At 45.3% G+C, this 19,521-nt stretch overlaps 1 protein-coding gene across 3 annotated transcripts in view; it reads right to left on the bottom strand.

Annotated features, from left to right (window-relative positions):
- Window positions 1–2,608: 2,608 nt before the first annotated feature.
- LOC129696137 (matrix metalloproteinase-16-like) overlaps window positions 2,609–19,521 on the bottom strand; it is a 208,985-nt gene continuing 192,072 nt past the window's right edge. For all 3 annotated transcript variants that reach the window (XM_055633637.1, XM_055633636.1, XM_055633639.1), the window contains 3 exons: window positions 15,100–15,250; window positions 9,712–9,827; window positions 2,609–3,244 (listed from right to left, as the gene is read on the bottom strand). In XM_055633637.1, the coding sequence (XP_055489612.1) occupies window positions 2,910–3,244; window positions 9,712–9,827; window positions 15,100–15,250 (602 nt within the window). In that variant the 3' untranslated portion in view covers window positions 2,609–2,909. The remainder of the gene's footprint in view (window positions 3,245–9,711; window positions 9,828–15,099; window positions 15,251–19,521) is intronic.

Genomic DNA, 19,521 nt, shown 5'->3' with positions numbered 1-19,521 from the left:
GATCGAACCCCGGTCTCCGGCACTGCATTCGCTGTGAGGCAGCAACTCTACCGCTGCGCCATCTCCGGAGATGCTGCCTGACCTGCTGAGTTACTCCGGCACTTTGTGTCACTTCTTGTAAACCAGCATCTGCTGGTCCTCGTGTCTACCATACCTTCAGGTTCACTGAAAGCTACGTCACAACACACAATCGCTGTGGTATTCTATGGTAGAAGTTGAAAGAAACCTGTGAATCATTATTTTTTTGCCCAATGAATAATCCACTGCTGAAGTTTTTTAACTTTTTTCTTTTGTCATAATAACGAATGATCTGAGTAGATACAATAGCAAAGTTGAAGGATGGGTTACTGTTCTTCAGCCAAAGGACGAGGAGAGTGAAATGTGGGAATACTAACGTGCAGAGATCCTCCCACTGACCCAACACTTCACTTCATACAGAACGGCAAACATCTTCTGAATTGGATTTTCAGAAAGCCTTTGATAAGGTGCCACTCTTGAGGCTGCTAAGGAAGATGAGAGCCCACGGTATCAAAGGGCAGATACTAGCATGGATAGCAGGTTGGCTGGATGGCAGAAGGCAAAGAGTGGAAATAAAGGGGTTTTTTTCTGGCTGGCTGCCAGTGACTAGTGGAGTTCAGCAGGGGTCGGTGCTGGGGCCGCTACTCTTCACCTTGTACAGTAATGATTTGGACGAGGGGATTGAAGGCTTTGTGGCCAAGTTTGCAGATGATACGAAAATAGGTGGAGGGGCGGATAGTGCAGAGAAAGCAGGGACTCTGCAGAAGGACTTAGACAGGTTGAGAGAGTGGGCAGACAAGTGACAGATGGAATATAGTGGAGCAAAGTGTGGAGTCATGCATTTTGGTAGTATGAATAAAGGCGTAGACTTATTTTCTAAATGGGGAGAGAATCCAGAAATCGGAGGTGCAAAGGGACTTGGGAGTGCTGGTGCAGGATTCCCAAAAAGTTAAACTGCAAGTTGAATCAGTAATAAAGAAGACAAACGGAATGCTAGCATTTATTTCAAGAGGGTGAGAATACAAAAACAGGGATGTAATGTTGAGGCTCTATAAGGCGCTGGTCAGGCCGCATTTGGACTATTGTGAGCAATTTTGAGCACCATATCTGAGGAAGGATATGCTGGCCCTGGAGAGGGTCCAGAGGAGGTTTACAAGAATGATGAAATCCCAGTAATGAGTGTGTTAAATTATGATGTGCGTTTGTCGGCACTGGGCTAGTACTCGCTGGAGTTTAGAAGAATGAGGGAGGACCTCATTGAAACTTACCGAATAGTGAAAGGTTGGACTATTATGATCAAGCACTATGATGATTAGAGTGGATGTGGAAAGGATGTTTCCACTAAATGCGAGTCTCGTACTAGAGGTCATAGCCTCAGAATTAAAGGACGTTCCTTTAGGAAGGAGATGAGAAGGAATGACTTAGTCCACTTGGGGGTGGTGAATCTGTGGAATTATTTGCCACAGAAGGCTGTGGAGGCCAAGTCAATGGATATTTTTAAAGCAGAAGTAGATAGATTTTTGATTAGTACGGGTGTCAGGGGTTATGGGGAGAAGGCAGGAGAATGGGGTTAGGAGGGAGAGATAGATCAGCCACGATTGAGTGGCCTAATTCTGCTCCTCTCACTAATGACCTACCTGTCAGTTACTGTGGGGGTACATTCGGAACACTGCGATGCAGTAAATGGTTACTTGTACATGGAATGTACTTAACACTGAATGGAGTGAACAGTGCTGCAATGCACTGCTACTGAGTGAAGGCCTTGTCTTTATATCATAGGAATAAATATAAAAATGCAGGGAGTTATTGGCAATTAAGACATGCCCAGCTTAAACTGACCTCTGTGACAATCAACAAGCATCTTCTTATTTAATATCCCTCGTTAAAAATATCATTTGAGCATTAAAATACAATCAACTCGGAAAGTAACTACATTTTTGATTGTATACAGTCCATTAATGCACATCACTTCAACCAGTTAGGAGTTCATCCATAACATTACACAATATATAATATATATATATATTTATTTATATCAATGCTGATGTTATTCGGACAGCAGTCACTTCACTGTTAGTTTGTTTCAACAAATGCATTTCTACAATTCCTCAACATCTTTGCGAAAAATAGTCCCTCTTTTGATGCGTTCATAGATGTTTGAATAGCCCTGTGCACGGAATCACGACAACCAATCTAGAAGAAGTCTTTAGAATGAATTTCTACATTTCCTGAAGTTAAGTCGATGTGTACAATAGCAGTTGGTTTTTCTCAGAACCGATTGAACAAAAACAAAAAATGAAAAATATATTTTAAGGCTGTTAACAATATTGCAGATATTTTGGCCCCTGTTACTTGGACAACCCAATTTACTATGTGTTATAACCCGAGTCTGGTGCATGAAAGGATCAAATGCAGCAATATTTCCCCATTAGATAGATAGCGATCCTCTTTTGAAAAGATGAATGCACAGTTTCAAGGGCATTCCTGGCTCAGAGAAAAGGTTAAGTCACCGTCGAGAAAGGATTCTCAAAGACCCCTCCCGTCCCAGAAAAACAGGGAAGAGGTCACGTCACCAGTACCACTCGAGAGGTTTGCTTTTTTCTTCTTCTTGGTTTTTCCATTTGCTTAACGTGGAGTCACATTCCACGAGGGCATCAAGCTTGCGGATTAAAAGACCTATACGGAATGATGCACCAAAGAAAGGCAAAGGGACTGGAATACAGGTGATAGATCCGTGTATTATGAAAGCTTTCCCCTCTCTCTTTTATAACCTCCACTCGAGCTCAGAACAGACAACTCTGAGAAAATCAGCCGTGATCCAATGTGCCGTTGCTGGGTTTTAGCGTAACCGCCCACTTGTTGAAATTCCACATCGCCTTCGCCGGCAATGATCATACCCACTCCTGCATGGACCGCTTGCAGTATAGTATGTGCCGTGGCGTTCCTTTCCTCTTGAATTGAACTACTGTGTAAATCAATACCAGGAAACACAAGGCCAATGTGCAAGGGATAACAATGGCTATGGCATTCACAGTGCTGGAAGTGTTATCCATTTTGATCACAATGTCAACGTCATCTTGTGCATCTTGCCTGTCGGCCTCTGCTGTCTTAGTTCGATCACATCCCATCCATTCTGTAAGTATTGATCTTGGATAATTAGGCTCCACCCTGAGTTTGTGGTTATTGAATTTCCAGTACTCCTTTCCTTTGTAAAAAAACGTGTACCCTGGAAATGCAAAAACAAAGTCATTCGATCTCACGGGTTAGCACAGTAAACACTAACTCAAAAACTAGCAAAGCTGTGCAAAGTAGCGGTACAACAGGCCACTCGATATCTAAAAGAAGGAAGTCAACAGTTTGGGTCAAGCTGTATGGTCGGATCTCTAGATCTCAGAGGGATGAGTCTTTCTAGGGCTGAACCAAGAATCTAAAAAGGGGTTGGGCACGCTGGGTGCAGGAAGATTGTTCCCGATGTTGGGGAAGTCCAGAACAAGGGGTCACACTTTAAGGATAAAGGGGAAATCTTTTAGGACTGAGATGAGAAAAACATTTTTCACACAGAGAGTGGTGAATCTGTGGAATTCTCTGCCACAGAAGGTAGTTGAGGCCAGTTCATTGGCTATATTTAAGATGTGGCCCTTGTGGCTAAAGGGATCAGGGGTTATGGAGAGAAGGCAGGTACAGGATACTGAGTTGGATGATCAGCCTTGATCATATTGAATGGCGGTGCAGGCACAAAGGGCTGAATGGCCTACTCCTGCACCTATTTTCTATGTTTCTAAAATGGAAGTTAAACACAAACTGATTCATTTCACAATGAGTGTATAGGAAGGAACTGTAGATGCTGGTTTACACCGAAGATAGACATTAAAGGGAGTAATGCAGCGGGACAGGCAGCATCTTTGGAGAGAGGGAATGGGTGACATTTCAGGTCGAGCCCCTTCTTCAGATTGTCAGGATAGAGGGAATCTAGTGATATGGAAGGGAAAGGTGTGAAAGCAATAGATCAAAGCAGACAGTGATCAAGGAAATGTTCCTTGAGGTGTTCCAATAGACAATAGGTGCAGGAGTAGGCCATTCGGCCCTTCGAGCCAGCACCACCATTCAATGTGATCATTGCTGATCATCCCCAATCAGTACCCCGTTCCTGCCTTCTCCCCATATCCCCTGACTCTGCTATTGTTAGGAGCCCTATCCAGCTCTCTCTTGAAAGCATCCAGAGAACCCGCCTCCACCGCCCTCTGAGGCAGAGAATTCCACAGACTCACCACTCTCTGTGAGGAAAAAGTGTTTCCTCGTCTCCGTTCTAAATGGCTTACTCCTTATTCTTAAACTGCGGCCTCTGGTTCTGGACTCCCCAAACCAGGGCATCGGAGATGTCCTCATTCTTTAGGGAAGGGGGGTTCCCCTCTTCTACTATAGATGAGGCTCTTACCAGGGCCTCTTCTATACCCCATAACTCTGCTCTCACTCCCCATACCCCCACTTGTAACAAGGGCAGAGTCCCCCTTGTCCTCACCTTCCACCCTACCAGTCGTCACATACAACAAATAATCCTCCGCTATTTTTGCCACCACCAACGGGATCCCACCACTGGCTGCATCTTCCCATCCCCTCCCTTTTCGGTTTTCCGCAGAGACCGCTCCCCCCGTAACTCCCTGGTCCCTTCCCACCCAAACCACCCCCTCTCCTGGCACTTTCCCTTGCAACTGCAGGAAATGCTACACTTGTCGCTTTACCTCCCCCCCTTGACTCCATTCAAGGACCCAAGCAGTCTTTCAAGGTGCGGCAGAGGTTCACCTGCACCTCCTCCAACCTCATCTATTGCATCCGCTGTTCTAGGTGTCAGCTGCTCTACATCGGTGAGACCGAGCGTAGGCTTGGCGATCGCTTCGCCCAACACCTCCGCTCGGTTCGCAATAACCAACCTGATCTCCCGGTGGCTCAGCACTTCAACTCCCCCTCCCCCTCCCATTCCAACCTTTCTGTCCTGGGCCTCCTCCATGGCCAGAGTGAGTCCCACTGTAAATTGGAGGAGCAGCACCTCATATTTTGCTTGGGCAGTTTACACCGCAGCGGTATGAACATTAACCTCCAATTTTTGGTAGTACCTGCTTTCTCCTTCTTTCCCCTCCCCTTCCCAGCTCCCCCTCAGCCCTCTGCCTCTTCCTTTCTTCTTCCTGCCCCCACCCCATCAGTCTGAAGAAGGGTCTCGACCCGAAACGTCACCTATTTCCTTTGCTCCATAGATGCTACCTCACCCGCTGAGTTTCTCCAGCATTTTTGCCTACCAAGGAAATGGATCATTGTTGGCTGAGGGTGAGGTGACAACGAGGCATGCAAACAGTAAGATTAATCAAGAGGACAGTGAAACTAGTCAGAGAACTAGGGTGAGGGAGGGATGGAGAGAGAGAGGAAAAGCAAAGGTTACAGGTAGTTAGTGAAATCAATATTCATACCACTGAGATTTAAGCTGCCCAAGCGAAATATGAGGTGCTTTTCCTCTAATTTACATTGGGCCTCACTCTGACAATGGAGGAGGCCCAGGACAGAAAGGTCAGTGTGGGTATGGGAGGGGAAGATGAAATGTTTAGCAACCAGGAGATCGTGTAGGCCTGGACGGACTGAGCTCAGTCAGCGGAAAGACAATACACGATTGCAATCAAGCCATCCACAGTGTACAGATACACGACAGAGGGAACAATATGACTAATGTTTAAAAGAGTGCAGCAATTGTAATATGTGATTGCTAGATGCGGTTCCGTGATTAGCACATCAAGGGTCGACTGGCATGGGCGCCATTTACTGTAAATCAAAGTTTCTTCGTGAAATAATGTGAGCTTTGAGATTTCCCAACTAGCAAAGAATCAAAAGTAGAAAGAGAATGTATATAATTATTTTTCTGTCATTGATTTTTTTTTACAGATCATGACGAGAAATTAGCCACGTTTGACAGGTACATAAAGATAATGGATTACTCGATATGCAAAAGCTTTTGGAAAGAATGTCAATATACCATTTGCCTTCTTAACTGCTTGTTGTACCTGCGATAGACTTAAGGGCCTGTCCCACTCAGGCGACTTTTTAGGCGAGTGCAGGAGACTCTGTGCTCGCCACATGTTTCGCTGGTGGTCTCTGGTGAGTCTCCTTCATGGTCGCGAGGAGTTCCCGCATTCTGGGAAATAGTCGCGGCCGCAGTATGGTCGCCGCAAATTTTTCAACGTGTTGAAAATTTTTCTTCGACCAAAAATTGAACACCATGGAGATAATTGATAATCCTGTAGTCGTAGGTGCAGTTGTAGTGGGATCGCCACGTAGTTATAGGTAGTCGAAGTAGTCGTAGGTAGTTTTAGTTAATCGCTTATGCTGAACGGTTGTGTTCATTGGCTCATTGGGGTAAAAAAACGTAAGCACGAGTTTTCAGAACCAAGGATAACCGACCAATGTTAAATGCCCACCGAGCTTCACAGCTGTGTATCTCTGGTTTATTAAAAGTTGTCTGGCTTCTTAAAAGTGTCTCCCCTCCTTCTCCCCCTTCCCCCCCCCCCCCCCCCCCCCCCCCCCCCCCCCCCTTTTAAAGGACTTACCATACACAGCCGTCTTAACCTTCCTGTTCATCGCTGTGTGTGTCTGTATCACCTTGGCTTTGCACTGTGTGAATTGCAGACAGCGCTCCCCTCTCTTGCTGTGTGTGTGTGTGTGTCTGTCTGTGTCTGTCTGTGTCTGTCTGTGTGTTCGCCGGCAGTCCGCTGAAAATTCGCCTAAGTGGGACAGGCCCTAGAATAAGCCGCAGTAACTCAGCAGGTCAGACAGCATCCCTGGAGAAAAGGAATAGGCGACGTTTCGGGCCAAGAACCCTTCTTCCGACTGAGAGTCAGGGGAAAGGGAAACGAGAGACATAGATGACAATGTACAATGTACAGAGATATGGAATAAATGAATGAAAGATATGCAGAAAAAGTAACAATGATAAAGGAAACAGGCCATTTGCTGTTGGCTAGGTGAAACGAGTTATACAGACAATGAAACTCACCAGGACGACAGCGAAACTAGTAAAGGGAAGGAGGGAGAGGGGATGCAAGGGGTCACTTGAAGTTAGAAAAATCAATACTCATACTGCTGGGGTGTAAGCTGCCCAAGTGAAATACGAGGTGCTGTTCCTCCAATTTGCGTTTGGCCTCACTCTGGCCCAGGACAGAAAGATCAGTGGGAATGGGATGGGGAGTTAAAGTGTTTGGCAACCGGGAGATCAGGTAAGCCCGTGTAGACTGAGCAAAGGTGTTCAGCGAAATGATTGCCCAGTCTACGTTTGGCTTCAGTGAAATGATCGGCAAGTCTCCCTTTGTGTTTGCTTTCAGTGATGGTTGTACAAGGACAACCGCATCCCTAAACCCTATTGAGAGTTGTTAGGCGGGGGGGGGGGGGGGGGGGGGGGGGGGGGAGGGCAATAAGGTGAGGGGTGAGGGCAATAAGGTGAGGGGTGCAGGGTGAGGGGTGCAGGGTGAGGGGTGGGGTGAGGGGGTGGTGGGGGGTACTGAAGGAGGGAGGATCCCTGGTAGGATCATAAATCACAGATACTTATGTGTAAATACAAAATGTCTGATTGGATGTAATTAAATACATTCATGTTGACAATATCTTTCTTAAGTGGAAATTGAATTACGTCCTATTTGGTAGCTAGGGTAGTTACTATGGATACAGTACCATAATGGAGAAAATATTGAATACTCAATTCAGGTTAACTACTCCAGCAAGTGAAGAGACTGGGGAATCAATTGATTGTAGCAATGGCCATGTATGAATGAGAAAGGTGGGGTCATTTACGTGCCACTGGTATGCTTTCACATCAATCTTATGTTTGCCACGAGGCACAAGGAACTGCAGATGCTGGTACCTTGAGCAAAACACAAAGTGCTGGAGGAACCCGGCAAGGTCAGGCAGCGTCTGTGGACAGACGTAATCTCAGGCTGAAATGTCATCTGTCTATTCCCTCCACAGACGTTGCCAGACACGCTGAGTTCCTCCTGCACATTGTCTTATGTTCCCCTTGTGCAAGGACTGAAAGGTACATCATGTTTCGCTGTTATCGTATGATACATACATGCTGTCATCATGCAGTTGAACCAACCAATTTATGACTAGAGTGCAGTCCCGACCTCATTGAAGACCCTGGACTTTATCTTGCGCTAAACATTATTCGCGTTATTCCCTTTATCATGTATCTGTACACTGTGGATGGCTTGATTGTAACCATGTACTGCAGGGGTCGGCAACCTTGTTCTGCATAGGGGCCAGGACGCATGTCTGTGAGCGGATGGCGGGCCACATCCATCACGTTTACACATGGATCCCGCCCCGATGGCAGGCATCAAATCACCTGTTCACAGGTAGACAACATGCAATCCTTGCATGTCTCACCCGCTGAGTTTCCCCAGCATTTTTGTCCACCTTCGACCGTCTGCAGTTCTTTCTTAAACGTGTTCACTGAAGGTGCACGGCTACGCCGGCGGCTTTGTGCAGGATGTGGTACAGCCAGAGCTCGGCCGCTGCTCGGGGTGCTCGGCCGCACGTGACAACAAATTAAACTCAAACTCACATTAGTCCAAAAAAAGACACAATGTGCTGGAGAGTTTGGGTCGGGATCCTTCTTTGAGTCTGAAGGAGGGTCTCAACCTGAAACGCCACGTATCCTTGTTCTCCGCCTGTTGAGTTACTCCAGAAATTTTTTTTAGAAACCTGCATCTGTAGTTCCTTGTATCCATCATATTAATCCACTTTAGGACAATTTGGGGCCTGCTATGAGTGAATATGATCTGTAAAACGCTCATGAATGATTTGGAGTTGTTTACTTATTCATTACTATAAATTATTAATTTAATTATTAAAATTAATAAGTATTTATTAATGTTTTAATTATTTATCAGTGAATTTAGCAGATTAATAATAATTAACAGTTAATATAATTATTATATTATAATTATATAGCATTATATAATTATTAATAATAATATTATTAATAGAAATTATTAATTAGCTGCCACTCTATCTTTTTACATTCTATGTGTGCACCAAAATCAATGGGCAATGCGATTTTGAGGAGGTAGTTGAGGCAGGTACTATCACAATGTTTAAAAAAACATTTTGGCTGGTGTAGATGAGACATGTTGGGCAGTGTGGGCAAGTTGGGCCACTGGGCCTATTTCCACGCTGTATCACTCTACAACTCTAAGATAAAACCTGAAGCACCTAATCAACTTTTTACCTGTATACAGCAAACAATATTCAGGATGAAGTCATAGAAACAGGTGCAGGAGTGGGTCTTTTGGCCCTTCGAGCCAGCACCGCCATTCAATATGATCATGGCTGATCATCCAGAATCAGTACCCCGCTCTCTCCCCATATCCCTTGATTCTATTAGCCCCAAGAGCTATATCCAACTCTCTCTTGAATACATCCTGTGAATTGGCCTCCACTGCCTTCTACGGCAGAGAATTCCACAGATTCACAACTCGCTGGGTTAAATTTTTTGTTCCTCATCTCAGTCCTAAATGGCCGACCCCCATATTCTTCAACTATGACCCTTGGGTCTGGGTGTGTCAATGGATCAAACAGCTTTTGTGGGTGGAAAGCAATGGTCGACATTTTGGATCGAAACACCATATCAGGACTGCCATATTTTTAATTTGTACCTACCACTTTCTTTGCTGACAAAGGCCCCTTGTGGAGATTCAGGAATTCCTTTCCATATTGAAATGGATTTGGGATAACCACTGTCCACCACCTGCGTTTCTTCATTGTACCTCCAGTACCTGTGGAGAGAAAGGAAATAATTAAATGCAAACAGTGTGAGGCGCTCAAGAGCTTGATGGTTGTTGGAATAAGCTGCTGCCCCTGAACCTGGACATTACAGTTTTCAGGCTCCTGTACCTTCTTCCCGATAGCAGGAGTGAAATGAGAGTGTGGCCAGGATGGTGTGGGTCTCTGTTGATGCTGGCTGTGCCTCCTGTAATTCCCTTGGATGGTGGGGAGGTCAGAAACCGTGATGGACCAGACAGTGTCCACCACTCCTCTCAGTCACTGTCACTTGAGAGAAAATAATTCAAGTGTGTCCAATCTCTCCTTGTAGCTAATACTCTCGAATCCAGCCAGCATTCAGGCAAATCCAGTTCTAACCATTTGACTTTCATTGTGAGATTTATTTGCCGCTGGAAGCAAAGAGGTTCAATTTGTTCTGAACGGTAGGTTTTACAGGAAGAAATCAGCATTTCACATTTGTACTCAGCCCAATTATTTTGTTAAATTAACTCCGGAGAACATTTCAGACCTAAAATGTTAACTTAGCCTCGATGGAATAGCCATTAATTCACAATTCTTAAATTACTCCGTTTATAAAAGGACACGAAATGCTTGCGAGTTTATACCTTTTCTAAATAAACCTTTCCACTGGCATCCGTGAGACAATGACCAAGCGTTAGGTTTACGACGCTGTTTTACTTCAGAATAGATTGGGAAGCATTAAACAATCTCCTTTTGTTGCAGGGACAATAAACGATGGCAATATGTGAGCGTGTGGAAGTGCACCAGGCAATCACGAAATGGCCAGGAATTGAATTAAAAATAAGCAGCAAAAAGAAAGAGGAAGGAGAACAAAAAAAAAAAAAAAAAATACTGAGAAAGAATAAAAACACTGAAGGAGTCGAAACAAAACTGCAAGAGGAAGGAAGATAAGAAACAGTACAATGCTGGGGAATTTGTATGGTACAATAAGAATAACTGCTGAGACATTTTTTCCTCCAAGTTTCAAATGTAAATAAATCAAGGTCAAAAAACATATTTAAAAAGTGATGATTATAATGGACTTGTCCCACCTACGTGACTTTTCCAGCGACTGCCGGCACCCGTCATAGGTTGTCGCAGGTCGCTGGAAATGTGCAACATGTTGAAAATCCAGCGGCGACCAGAAGGACGCTACGCCTCTTTGGGCGACTGAGGAGACGACTCACAACCATACAGGCGACACCCTGGCGACATGTCGCGGGGTGATGCCTACTCTGGGTCATGAGTAGTCGCCCAAAGAGTCGTGCCTTATTCTGGTCGCCGCTGGATTGTCAGCATGTTGAACATTTTCGACGACCTGCAACGGGTACCGGCAGTCGCCGAAAAAATGGCGTAAGTAAAGTGGGACAGGCCCATTATAACGGCGCAGCGGTAGAGCTGCTGACTTACACCACCAGAGACCCCGGTTTGATCCCGACTACGGCTGCTGTCTGTACGGAGTTTGTACGTTCTCCCTGTGACCGCGTGGATTTCTCCAGATGCTCGGAGTTTCCTCCCACACTCCAAAGACGTACAGGCTTGTAGGTTGAATTTCTCCAGAGATGCTGCCTGACCCGCTGAGTTACTCCAGCACTTTGTGTCTATCTAAGGTGTAAGATTATTTGGCTAAATTGAATATCTGGTCTCCAAGGCAGCAACTCTACCGTTATGCCACTGTGCCGCCCTAGTACCAGGTTGGTAACTTTGGAACAATGCAAGCCAAAATGGGTTCTCTTCTCTCCGATACCTGGCATTGTAGTGAAAATAGACACAAAAAGCTGGAGTAACTCAACGGGACAGGCAGCATTTCCGGAGAGAGTGAATGGGTGATGTTTCTGGTCGAGACCCTTCTTCAGTCCCGACCCGAAACATCACCCATTCCTTCTCTCCAGAGATGCTGCCTGTCCCGCCGAGTTACTCCAGCTTTTTGTACCTACCTTTGGTTTAAACCAGTATCCTGCGGTTCCTTCACGCACTTTGTAGTGAAAATCTTGTTCGGACATAAACAGGAATTGCACTGCACTTCCGATGTATCAAAGTATTGGCGTAGCACTTGGAACTGTGAGGAACTGTGAAACTTGCCCCGCACATCGCCTTTAAACGTTGCCATTTTTACTTTAAAGATATGCCCCCTCATATTTGATATATTTCTGTCCTGGGAGAAAGGTTCTGACTGTCTACCCTATCCATACTTCTGTCAGGTCTTCTTGCACCCCTTGGAAGTTCCAGAGAAAACAGATCTAGCCTGTCCAACCTGTCCCTGTGGCTAATACCCCCTAATACAGGCAAGATTCTGGTAAACCTCTGCACCCTTTCGCAAACCTCCATGTCCTCCGTGCAATGGGGGCACCTCGAACTGCACGCAATACTCCAAATGAAGCCCAAGAAAGAACTGCAGATGCTGCCAAAAATCGAAGGAAGAAAAAAAATGCTGGAGAAACTCAGCAGGTGAGGCAGCATCTATGGAGCGAAGGAATAGGAGAAGGGTCTCAACCCGAAACGTCACCTATTCCTTCGCTCCATAAATGCTGCCTCACCCGCTGAGTTTCTCCAGCATATTTGTCTACCAAATGAAGCCTAATTTAGTTTAGTTTAGAGATACATCTCCGAAACAGGCCCACCGACCCACGGGTCCGCGCCGACTAGCGATCCCCGCATATTAACGCTATCCTACACACACTAAGGACAATTTTTACATTTACCAAGCCAATTTACCTACATACCTGTACGTCTTTGGAGTGTGGGAGGAAACCGAAGATCTTGGAGAAAACCCACGCGGTCACGGGGAGAACGTCCAAACTCAGTACAGACAAGCACCCGTAGTCGGGATCAAACCCGGGTCTCCGGCGCTGCAGGTGCTGCAAGGCAGCAACTCTACCGCTGCGCCACCGTGCCGACCCCTAACCAAAGTCCTGTAAACCTGCACCTTGACTGAGCTCTGTGTAATATAGATGACGCAAAGTATTTTTTTTTTAATTTTGTAAAGCCAGGGACAAATAACAATGCAAGACTCATTCTATTTGAGCTGTATTTGAGAATTATCTATAGGAACACTTTGAGAGACCTTTAGCACACAAAGCACACTAAATATTTAAAGCAACTGCTGACATTTGTACTACGCAATTTAAAAGGGATTAAGCTTCCACCAAAGCTCAGCGTGTGCACGGAATGATGAGCTAAATACACCATAGAATAACCTGTTGTTGGTTCACTATTCCATAAATGTGAAGGATCTGCACAAAAGTCGTAAACAAGGTTTTCATCCCTCCTCACTTGAAAAATGTGGCACAGTGTTAGAACTACTGCCTTACAGCGCCAGAGACCCGGGTTCAATCCTGACTGCGGGTGCTTGTCTGTACGGAGTTTTGTACGCTCTCCCTGTGACCTGCGTGGGTTTTCTCTGAGATCTTCGGCTTCCACCCACACTCAAAGTTGCACAGGTTCGTAGGTTAATTGGCTTTGTGTAATTGTAAATTGTCCCTCGTGTGTGTGTGGGGTAGTGTTAATGTGCGGGGATGGCTGGTCAGTGTGGACTGGGTGGGACGAAGGGCCTGTTTCTGCGCTGTACCTCTAAATTAATTAAAAACGGCATTTACATATACAGTTTAAGAAGGAACTGCTGGAAGAATCGAAGGTAGGCGAAAATGCTGGAGAAACTCAGGGGGTGAGGCAGCATCTATGGTGCGAAGGAAATAGGTGCCGCTCCTATTCCTTCACTCCATAGATGTATGGTTCCAGCAGGCCGAATCACAATTCTTCATTCGCAGGCTACCAATATTAAGGGTTAATCGCGCGCGCTCACGGTGTTGGTGAGTGAGGATAATTAGTGTAGTAATAAAGAACAAGAATTTCGGACAAACTTCGTGTCTGCCTCATTCTTTAAAGGGACAACGATGAGAACGCGCTACCATTACGCGGTCGGCGCGCTCAACCAGGAAACGTCCGGGCGAATCATCCCCTTCCTGCAGGATCCACCGGCGGCCTGAAGGCGCTGCTGCTCCAAACCATCGGCCTCAGTCGGATGGAGTGAGCGGCCCGACATTTACAACATGGGCGGGCTCTGCAGCCGTAAACTATCGGTCTTAATGAGCGAGATGTTGGATGGCCACCACCGCTGTATATTTTTTGGATGTGCCTACCTGCAACAACTTCCAGACGACATCTGCCCGCTCCTCACAGGGGTAAGTTTTGAAAACACCCGGGCTCTAGCGGAGCGTGCCGACGAGCTGTGGCTGTCCAGAGGGCAGCAAGTGGGCAGGCTGGATCGGGTGTGCAGTGTCCAGGAAGGTGCAGAGGCCTAAAACCACGTCCACCAGGGGCTCCACGGAGCATCTGGAGCCTGCCCTTAAAGGGGAAGTCCTCAAAGGGGACTTTTACCACCAGCGTTGGGGCTCGGCAGCCCGCCAATGCAGCCCACCCCGTGCGTTTCCGGGAAACGCTGGGACTGGCCGCCAGTAATCACCGCAGCGGTCGGCAAAGTTCATCGCCTTTAAGCCTGGGACCGGTGTTCAGGCCGAAGATATTTGGTTGATACGGGGGCCGAGGTCAGCGTGGTGCCCCGCCTGGAATGGACACGCGTCTTATTTTCTTATTTATGATGTCAAGGCCATCTCTAATCCACCTGCACATAACCAATATCCCTCCATTCCCTCCCCATCCATTGTGCCGATCCAAAAGCCTCTTAAATGCCACTGTCGCATCTGCCCCAACCACCAGCCCCTGGCAGCGTATTCCAGGCACTCACCACCGTCTGTGTAAACATTGTTGACCCGCTCACCTGTAAACTTTGCCCCTCTCACCTTAAAGCTCCCCCCTCTATTATTAAATGTTTCCATCCTCTGTGCTGACTGTCATTGATTTGCCTGATAGGCGGCACGTCGGTGCAGCGGTAGAGTTGCTGCCTCAAGGCGCCAGAGACCCGGGTTCGATTCCGATTACGGTGTTGTCTGCGCGGAATTTGTACGTTCTCCCCGTGACCCGTGAATTTTCTCCGAGATCTTCGGTTTCCTCCCACACACCATACGTAGGTTAATTGGCTTGGTGTTTGTGTAATTTGCCACTCGTGTGTGTAGGATAGTGTTAATGTGCGGGGGTCGGTGCAGACTCGGTGGGCGAAGGGTCTGTTCCGCGCTGTATCTCTAAACTAAATCGCCTGGGTTGGGCGCCAACATTTTGGTCGGCACGGACTGAGTGGGCTGAAGGGCCTGTTTCCACACTGTATCTCTAACCTAAGCCAAACTACCTTGCGCAGGTAAAGACACTCACCTGTCTCCTTTGAAGAAGTAGGTTTTCCCAACGTCTTCCCACCACACCGCTGTGTCAATGCCCTGAGGGGGAACTCCGCTGCCAAGTTCCACCACATTCTGAGGATATCCCAATTCCAATGTGGCTTCCTTAAAGACCCAATATTTACTTCCTACGAGAAAATAATTGGTAACATTTTTAGTTTAATTCAGTTGAGTCAACGACTTTATACTGATATTATCAAGAGTCAGGCTTCATTTTGATAATTGCAAGATAAATTCAAATTTACATTCATTCATTCATTCATTTGAAACTCCACGTTTTCTCCCCAGCAATTTGTTTTACAATTACAAAGAGAAACAAAAAAATTCTGGTTAATTAAGTCTTCACAATTTTGTCCCACGTGCCAGATCCATCAGGTGAAAAAACACATAAATAAATAAAAAGTGAATTATCTTTCTATCGTTAAAAACCTATGATCAGAAATGATCATGAAATGTGTCATGAAACAATTTGTTTGGCAAAGCTTTCTCTTCATAAATCATTTGAAAGTTAGGAGTCATAGAGACATGCAGCATGAAAATAGGCCCTTCAGCCCAACTTGCCCATGCTGCCCAAGATGTCACATTTACACTAGTCCCACCTGCCCGTGTTTGGTCCATAATCTTCTAAACCTTTCCTGCCCATGTACATGTCCAAAAGTCTTTTATATGTTGTTATTATGCCTCCCTCAATTGCTCTCTCCGGCAGCTCATTCCATATACTCACCACCCCCTGTGTGAAAAGGTTGCTCCTGAACCTTCCCCTCTCACCTTAAACCTGCAGTGTATGTTCCCTGGTTCTTGATTCCCCTTCTATGGGTAAAAGGCTATGGATTCACCCTATCCATTCCCTTGTGGTTCCATACACCTTTATAAGATCTCGCCTCATCCTCCTGCGCTCCAAGGAATAAAGTCCTAGCCTGCTCAACCTCTCCCTGTCAGAGGGGTGTCAGGGGCTATGGGGAGAAGGCAGGAGAATGGGGTTAGGAGGGAGAGATAAATCAGCCAGGATTGAATGGCATAGTAGACTTGATGGGCCGATTGGTGTAATTCTACTCCTGACCTGATGATCTATACATGACCTTATGATCTATAGCTGAGGCCCTCGAGTCCTGGCAACATCCTAGTGAATGTTGTACCCGCTATCCCTTATCTGTGCACTATGAGTGACTTTATTTTATTCATGTCCAGTCTTTTCTTTGACTGGATAGCACACGAGCAAAGGCTTTTCACTGTACCTCGGTACATGTGACAATAATAAACTAAACTAAACTCCCCTTAGGGCTGGCATGGACCAGATGGGCCAAACGGTCTCCCTCTGATAAATAGAGTTCGGCTTCTTTATGTTTTATCATATTCACAGTTCTAGTCAGATTATGATTAAAATTGCTTCATATAATGTACACACAGAGAATGTCCCAGCAGGCTTTATTGTGTTATTAATATTTAAACATTTGTTGTGATCACAATGCATAGTTTGCCTGAGGTTTAAAGCCTCAAATTTTCAAGATTAATTAAGCGGCAACTAATATAGGCATGACAGACCATATGGGACCAGAGTACTTCAAAATGACAACATTAGCAAATAATATCGTATCTCTCATCAAATCATTCAAAGGGATGGAAATTAGACTTTTTCCATACTTATAAATGTATGTGTAGAAAGGAACTGCAGATGCTGGTTTAAACAGAAGATAGACACAAAAAGCTGGAGTTAACAGGCAGCATCTTTGGAGAGAAGGAATGGGTGAGGTTTCGGGTCGAGACCTTTCTTCAGATTGGTTTGGGATTAGGGAAACAAGAGATACAGACGATGATGCAGAGAGATAAAGAACAACGAATAAAAGATATGCAAAAAAGTAATGATGATAATAAAGGAAACAGGCCATTGTTAACTATTGGGTGAAAATGAGAAGCTCGTGCAACTTGGGTGGGGGAGGGATAGAGAGAGACGGAATGCTGGGGCTACCTGGTGCAAGTGTAAATGGATGTTTTTTTTAACACCAGCAGAAACATTGCAATTCTTAAGCTGCATCTGAGGTATATGTTGGGGCCTATGGTGAATCACCAGCTAATTTTCTCTCCTTTCTATCAGAAACAGGCTGTGGAAGGTCACCGACCGACATATAGTTATTTGACTGCAAAGGTCACACAAGTGGGAGATCGTACTGTGTGGAGAACAGCAGTTTCCCCAGTATGACTGAGCATCACTGTTTTAATTGCACTTGACGTTAAAAAGTAATTTTAGACTTGACTTTAGACTTCAGACTTTAAAGATACAAAGAGGAAACCGGCAACTTCGGTCCACCGGGTCCGCGCTGACCAACGATCACCCGTGTACTAGTTCCATCCGACATCCTAGGGACAATTTGCAGAAGCCAATTAACCTGCAAACCTGCACGTCTTTGGAGTGTGGAGGAAACCGGAGAGAGTCCACGCGGTCACAGGGAGAATGTATAAACTCCGTATGGACAGCACCCGCAGTCAGGATCAAACCTGGGTCCCTGGTGACATACGCCACTGTGCCGCCCATTTAAACTTGGTCATTCTCTCAGCAGCTGCTGTACTTATCTTACCAATAAGGTATAAGAATATAATTTGCAACATAATTCCATTTTATATTGTATCTGTACACACACTGACATTTTTTTCTCCCGTTATGTACTATGTTTACCAACGCTTAAAATGTGGATTGCAAGTATGTTGGACACCGCTCATCTTGAGGAAATGCGATTCCTCCTAATGGATAAATCAGACCAATTCATAACGAGTTGGTCTCCATTCGTCGTTTTTTTGGAATCATATGGTGCAACACAATTGTAAAAAATAACTGTTTCAGGACTGGACGACGGTTGGTCAAGACTATAAATAATGATCTCCTTTTCTTTTCACTATTTTCTCTCTCAACTTTCTTCATTTACTCGTTTTCTTTCTTCACACACTATATATTTCACATTTTTCTATCCTTTACTATCTAACTTCTTTTTCTTATTCTCATCTTTTTTCAATGTAACAAAAAAAAAAAGAAGTTGTACATAAAATGTATTATGAAAATATATATTAGGCACTTTGGTGCCATATGACTGCTTGCTTCTAATAAAATTAAAAAAAAAAAAAAAAAAATGTACTATGTTTACATATTCTGTTGTGCTGCAGCAAGCAAGAATTTCATTGTCCTATCTGGGACATGTGACAATAAAACACTCTTGACTCTCAGATGCTGGTTATGACACAAAAGGACACAAAGTGCTGGAGTAAATCAGCAGGACAGGCAGCATCTCTGGAGAAGGAGCTCGAATGTTGCCTATCCATCGAGAAGAGTCTCGACCCGAAACGTCGCCTATCCATGTTCCCCAGCGATGCTGCCTGACCTGCTGTGTTACTCCAGCACCTTTGTGTTCTTTTTAGATTGCGGATAAATGTTAATCATCATACCCAGAATGTTATCATCATACACAAATGTATAATGTGTCCGAGACCACGAGCTTGGTCAATAATAATGTTGATCAAAAATTATTAGGCTTCCGAGTCTTAGGAAATTAAGTAATGAGGAGTTCATGAGGGGAAACTTGGTCGAACAGCCAACCAGCCGAGAGTTATTATGGAGTATTAACGGATGCCCTCAAATATAAAGTAATGTAGAGTTAAAGAGCATGGGAACAGGCCCTATGGCCCACCTTGTCCATGCTGATCTAGTCACCATACAGACCCATATTCCTTTAAACCCTTCCTATCCATATACATTATCTCAGTCTTAAGAAGGGTCTCGACCCGAAAACCATCATCTATTATTTTTCTCCAGAGATGCTGCCTGACCCGTTGAGTTACTCCAGCCTTTTGTGTCTTCCTTCCTATCCATGCATCTGGATGAGGTACCGGACGCCCCCGGGCTAAAGCTCCCCAGCTGGCCTGCCGGCTGGGCTTTGTATACAGTCCAGCACCCGGGCCAACTCATCATTCACCCAGCCATAGACGTCAGTCAACAAATTGCCGTCGGGAATTTGTCCCTTATTTTGACCTTTTGTCCCTTATTTGGGAGTGAGAACGTTGGCAACCCTACCAATGAGGTAGATGGTAGGTCAGGCCCGCTCTCTAGCTGGTGATAGGGAAGGTTCAGTTCCCTGATAACAGCTGGGAAGAAACTGTCCCTGAATCAGAAGGTATGTGTTTTCACACTTCGGCACCTCTTGTCCAGGGGCACTCCAAGTACACTAAAACAGATCAAGATCTGAAGGCAAAGTCCAACAGCTGAAAAACAATCCCCTTTCACAAGAATCTGAAAATGCTGCAAAATTGAAAAAAAAAACCTCTCAAGGGGAAACATTGAATCTGTTGAAGTAAAACTGATAGAATCATACAGGGTGGAAACTGATGGCGGTGGAGGCCGGTTCTCTAGATGCTT

Source organism: Leucoraja erinacea, chromosome 4 (assembly GCF_028641065.1).
Source record: "Leucoraja erinacea ecotype New England chromosome 4, Leri_hhj_1, whole genome shotgun sequence".
NCBI lineage: Eukaryota > Metazoa > Chordata > Chondrichthyes > Rajiformes > Rajidae > Leucoraja > Leucoraja erinaceus.
Note: the sequence above shows the minus strand (reverse complement) of the source record. Positions and strands in the feature narration are given on the sequence as shown.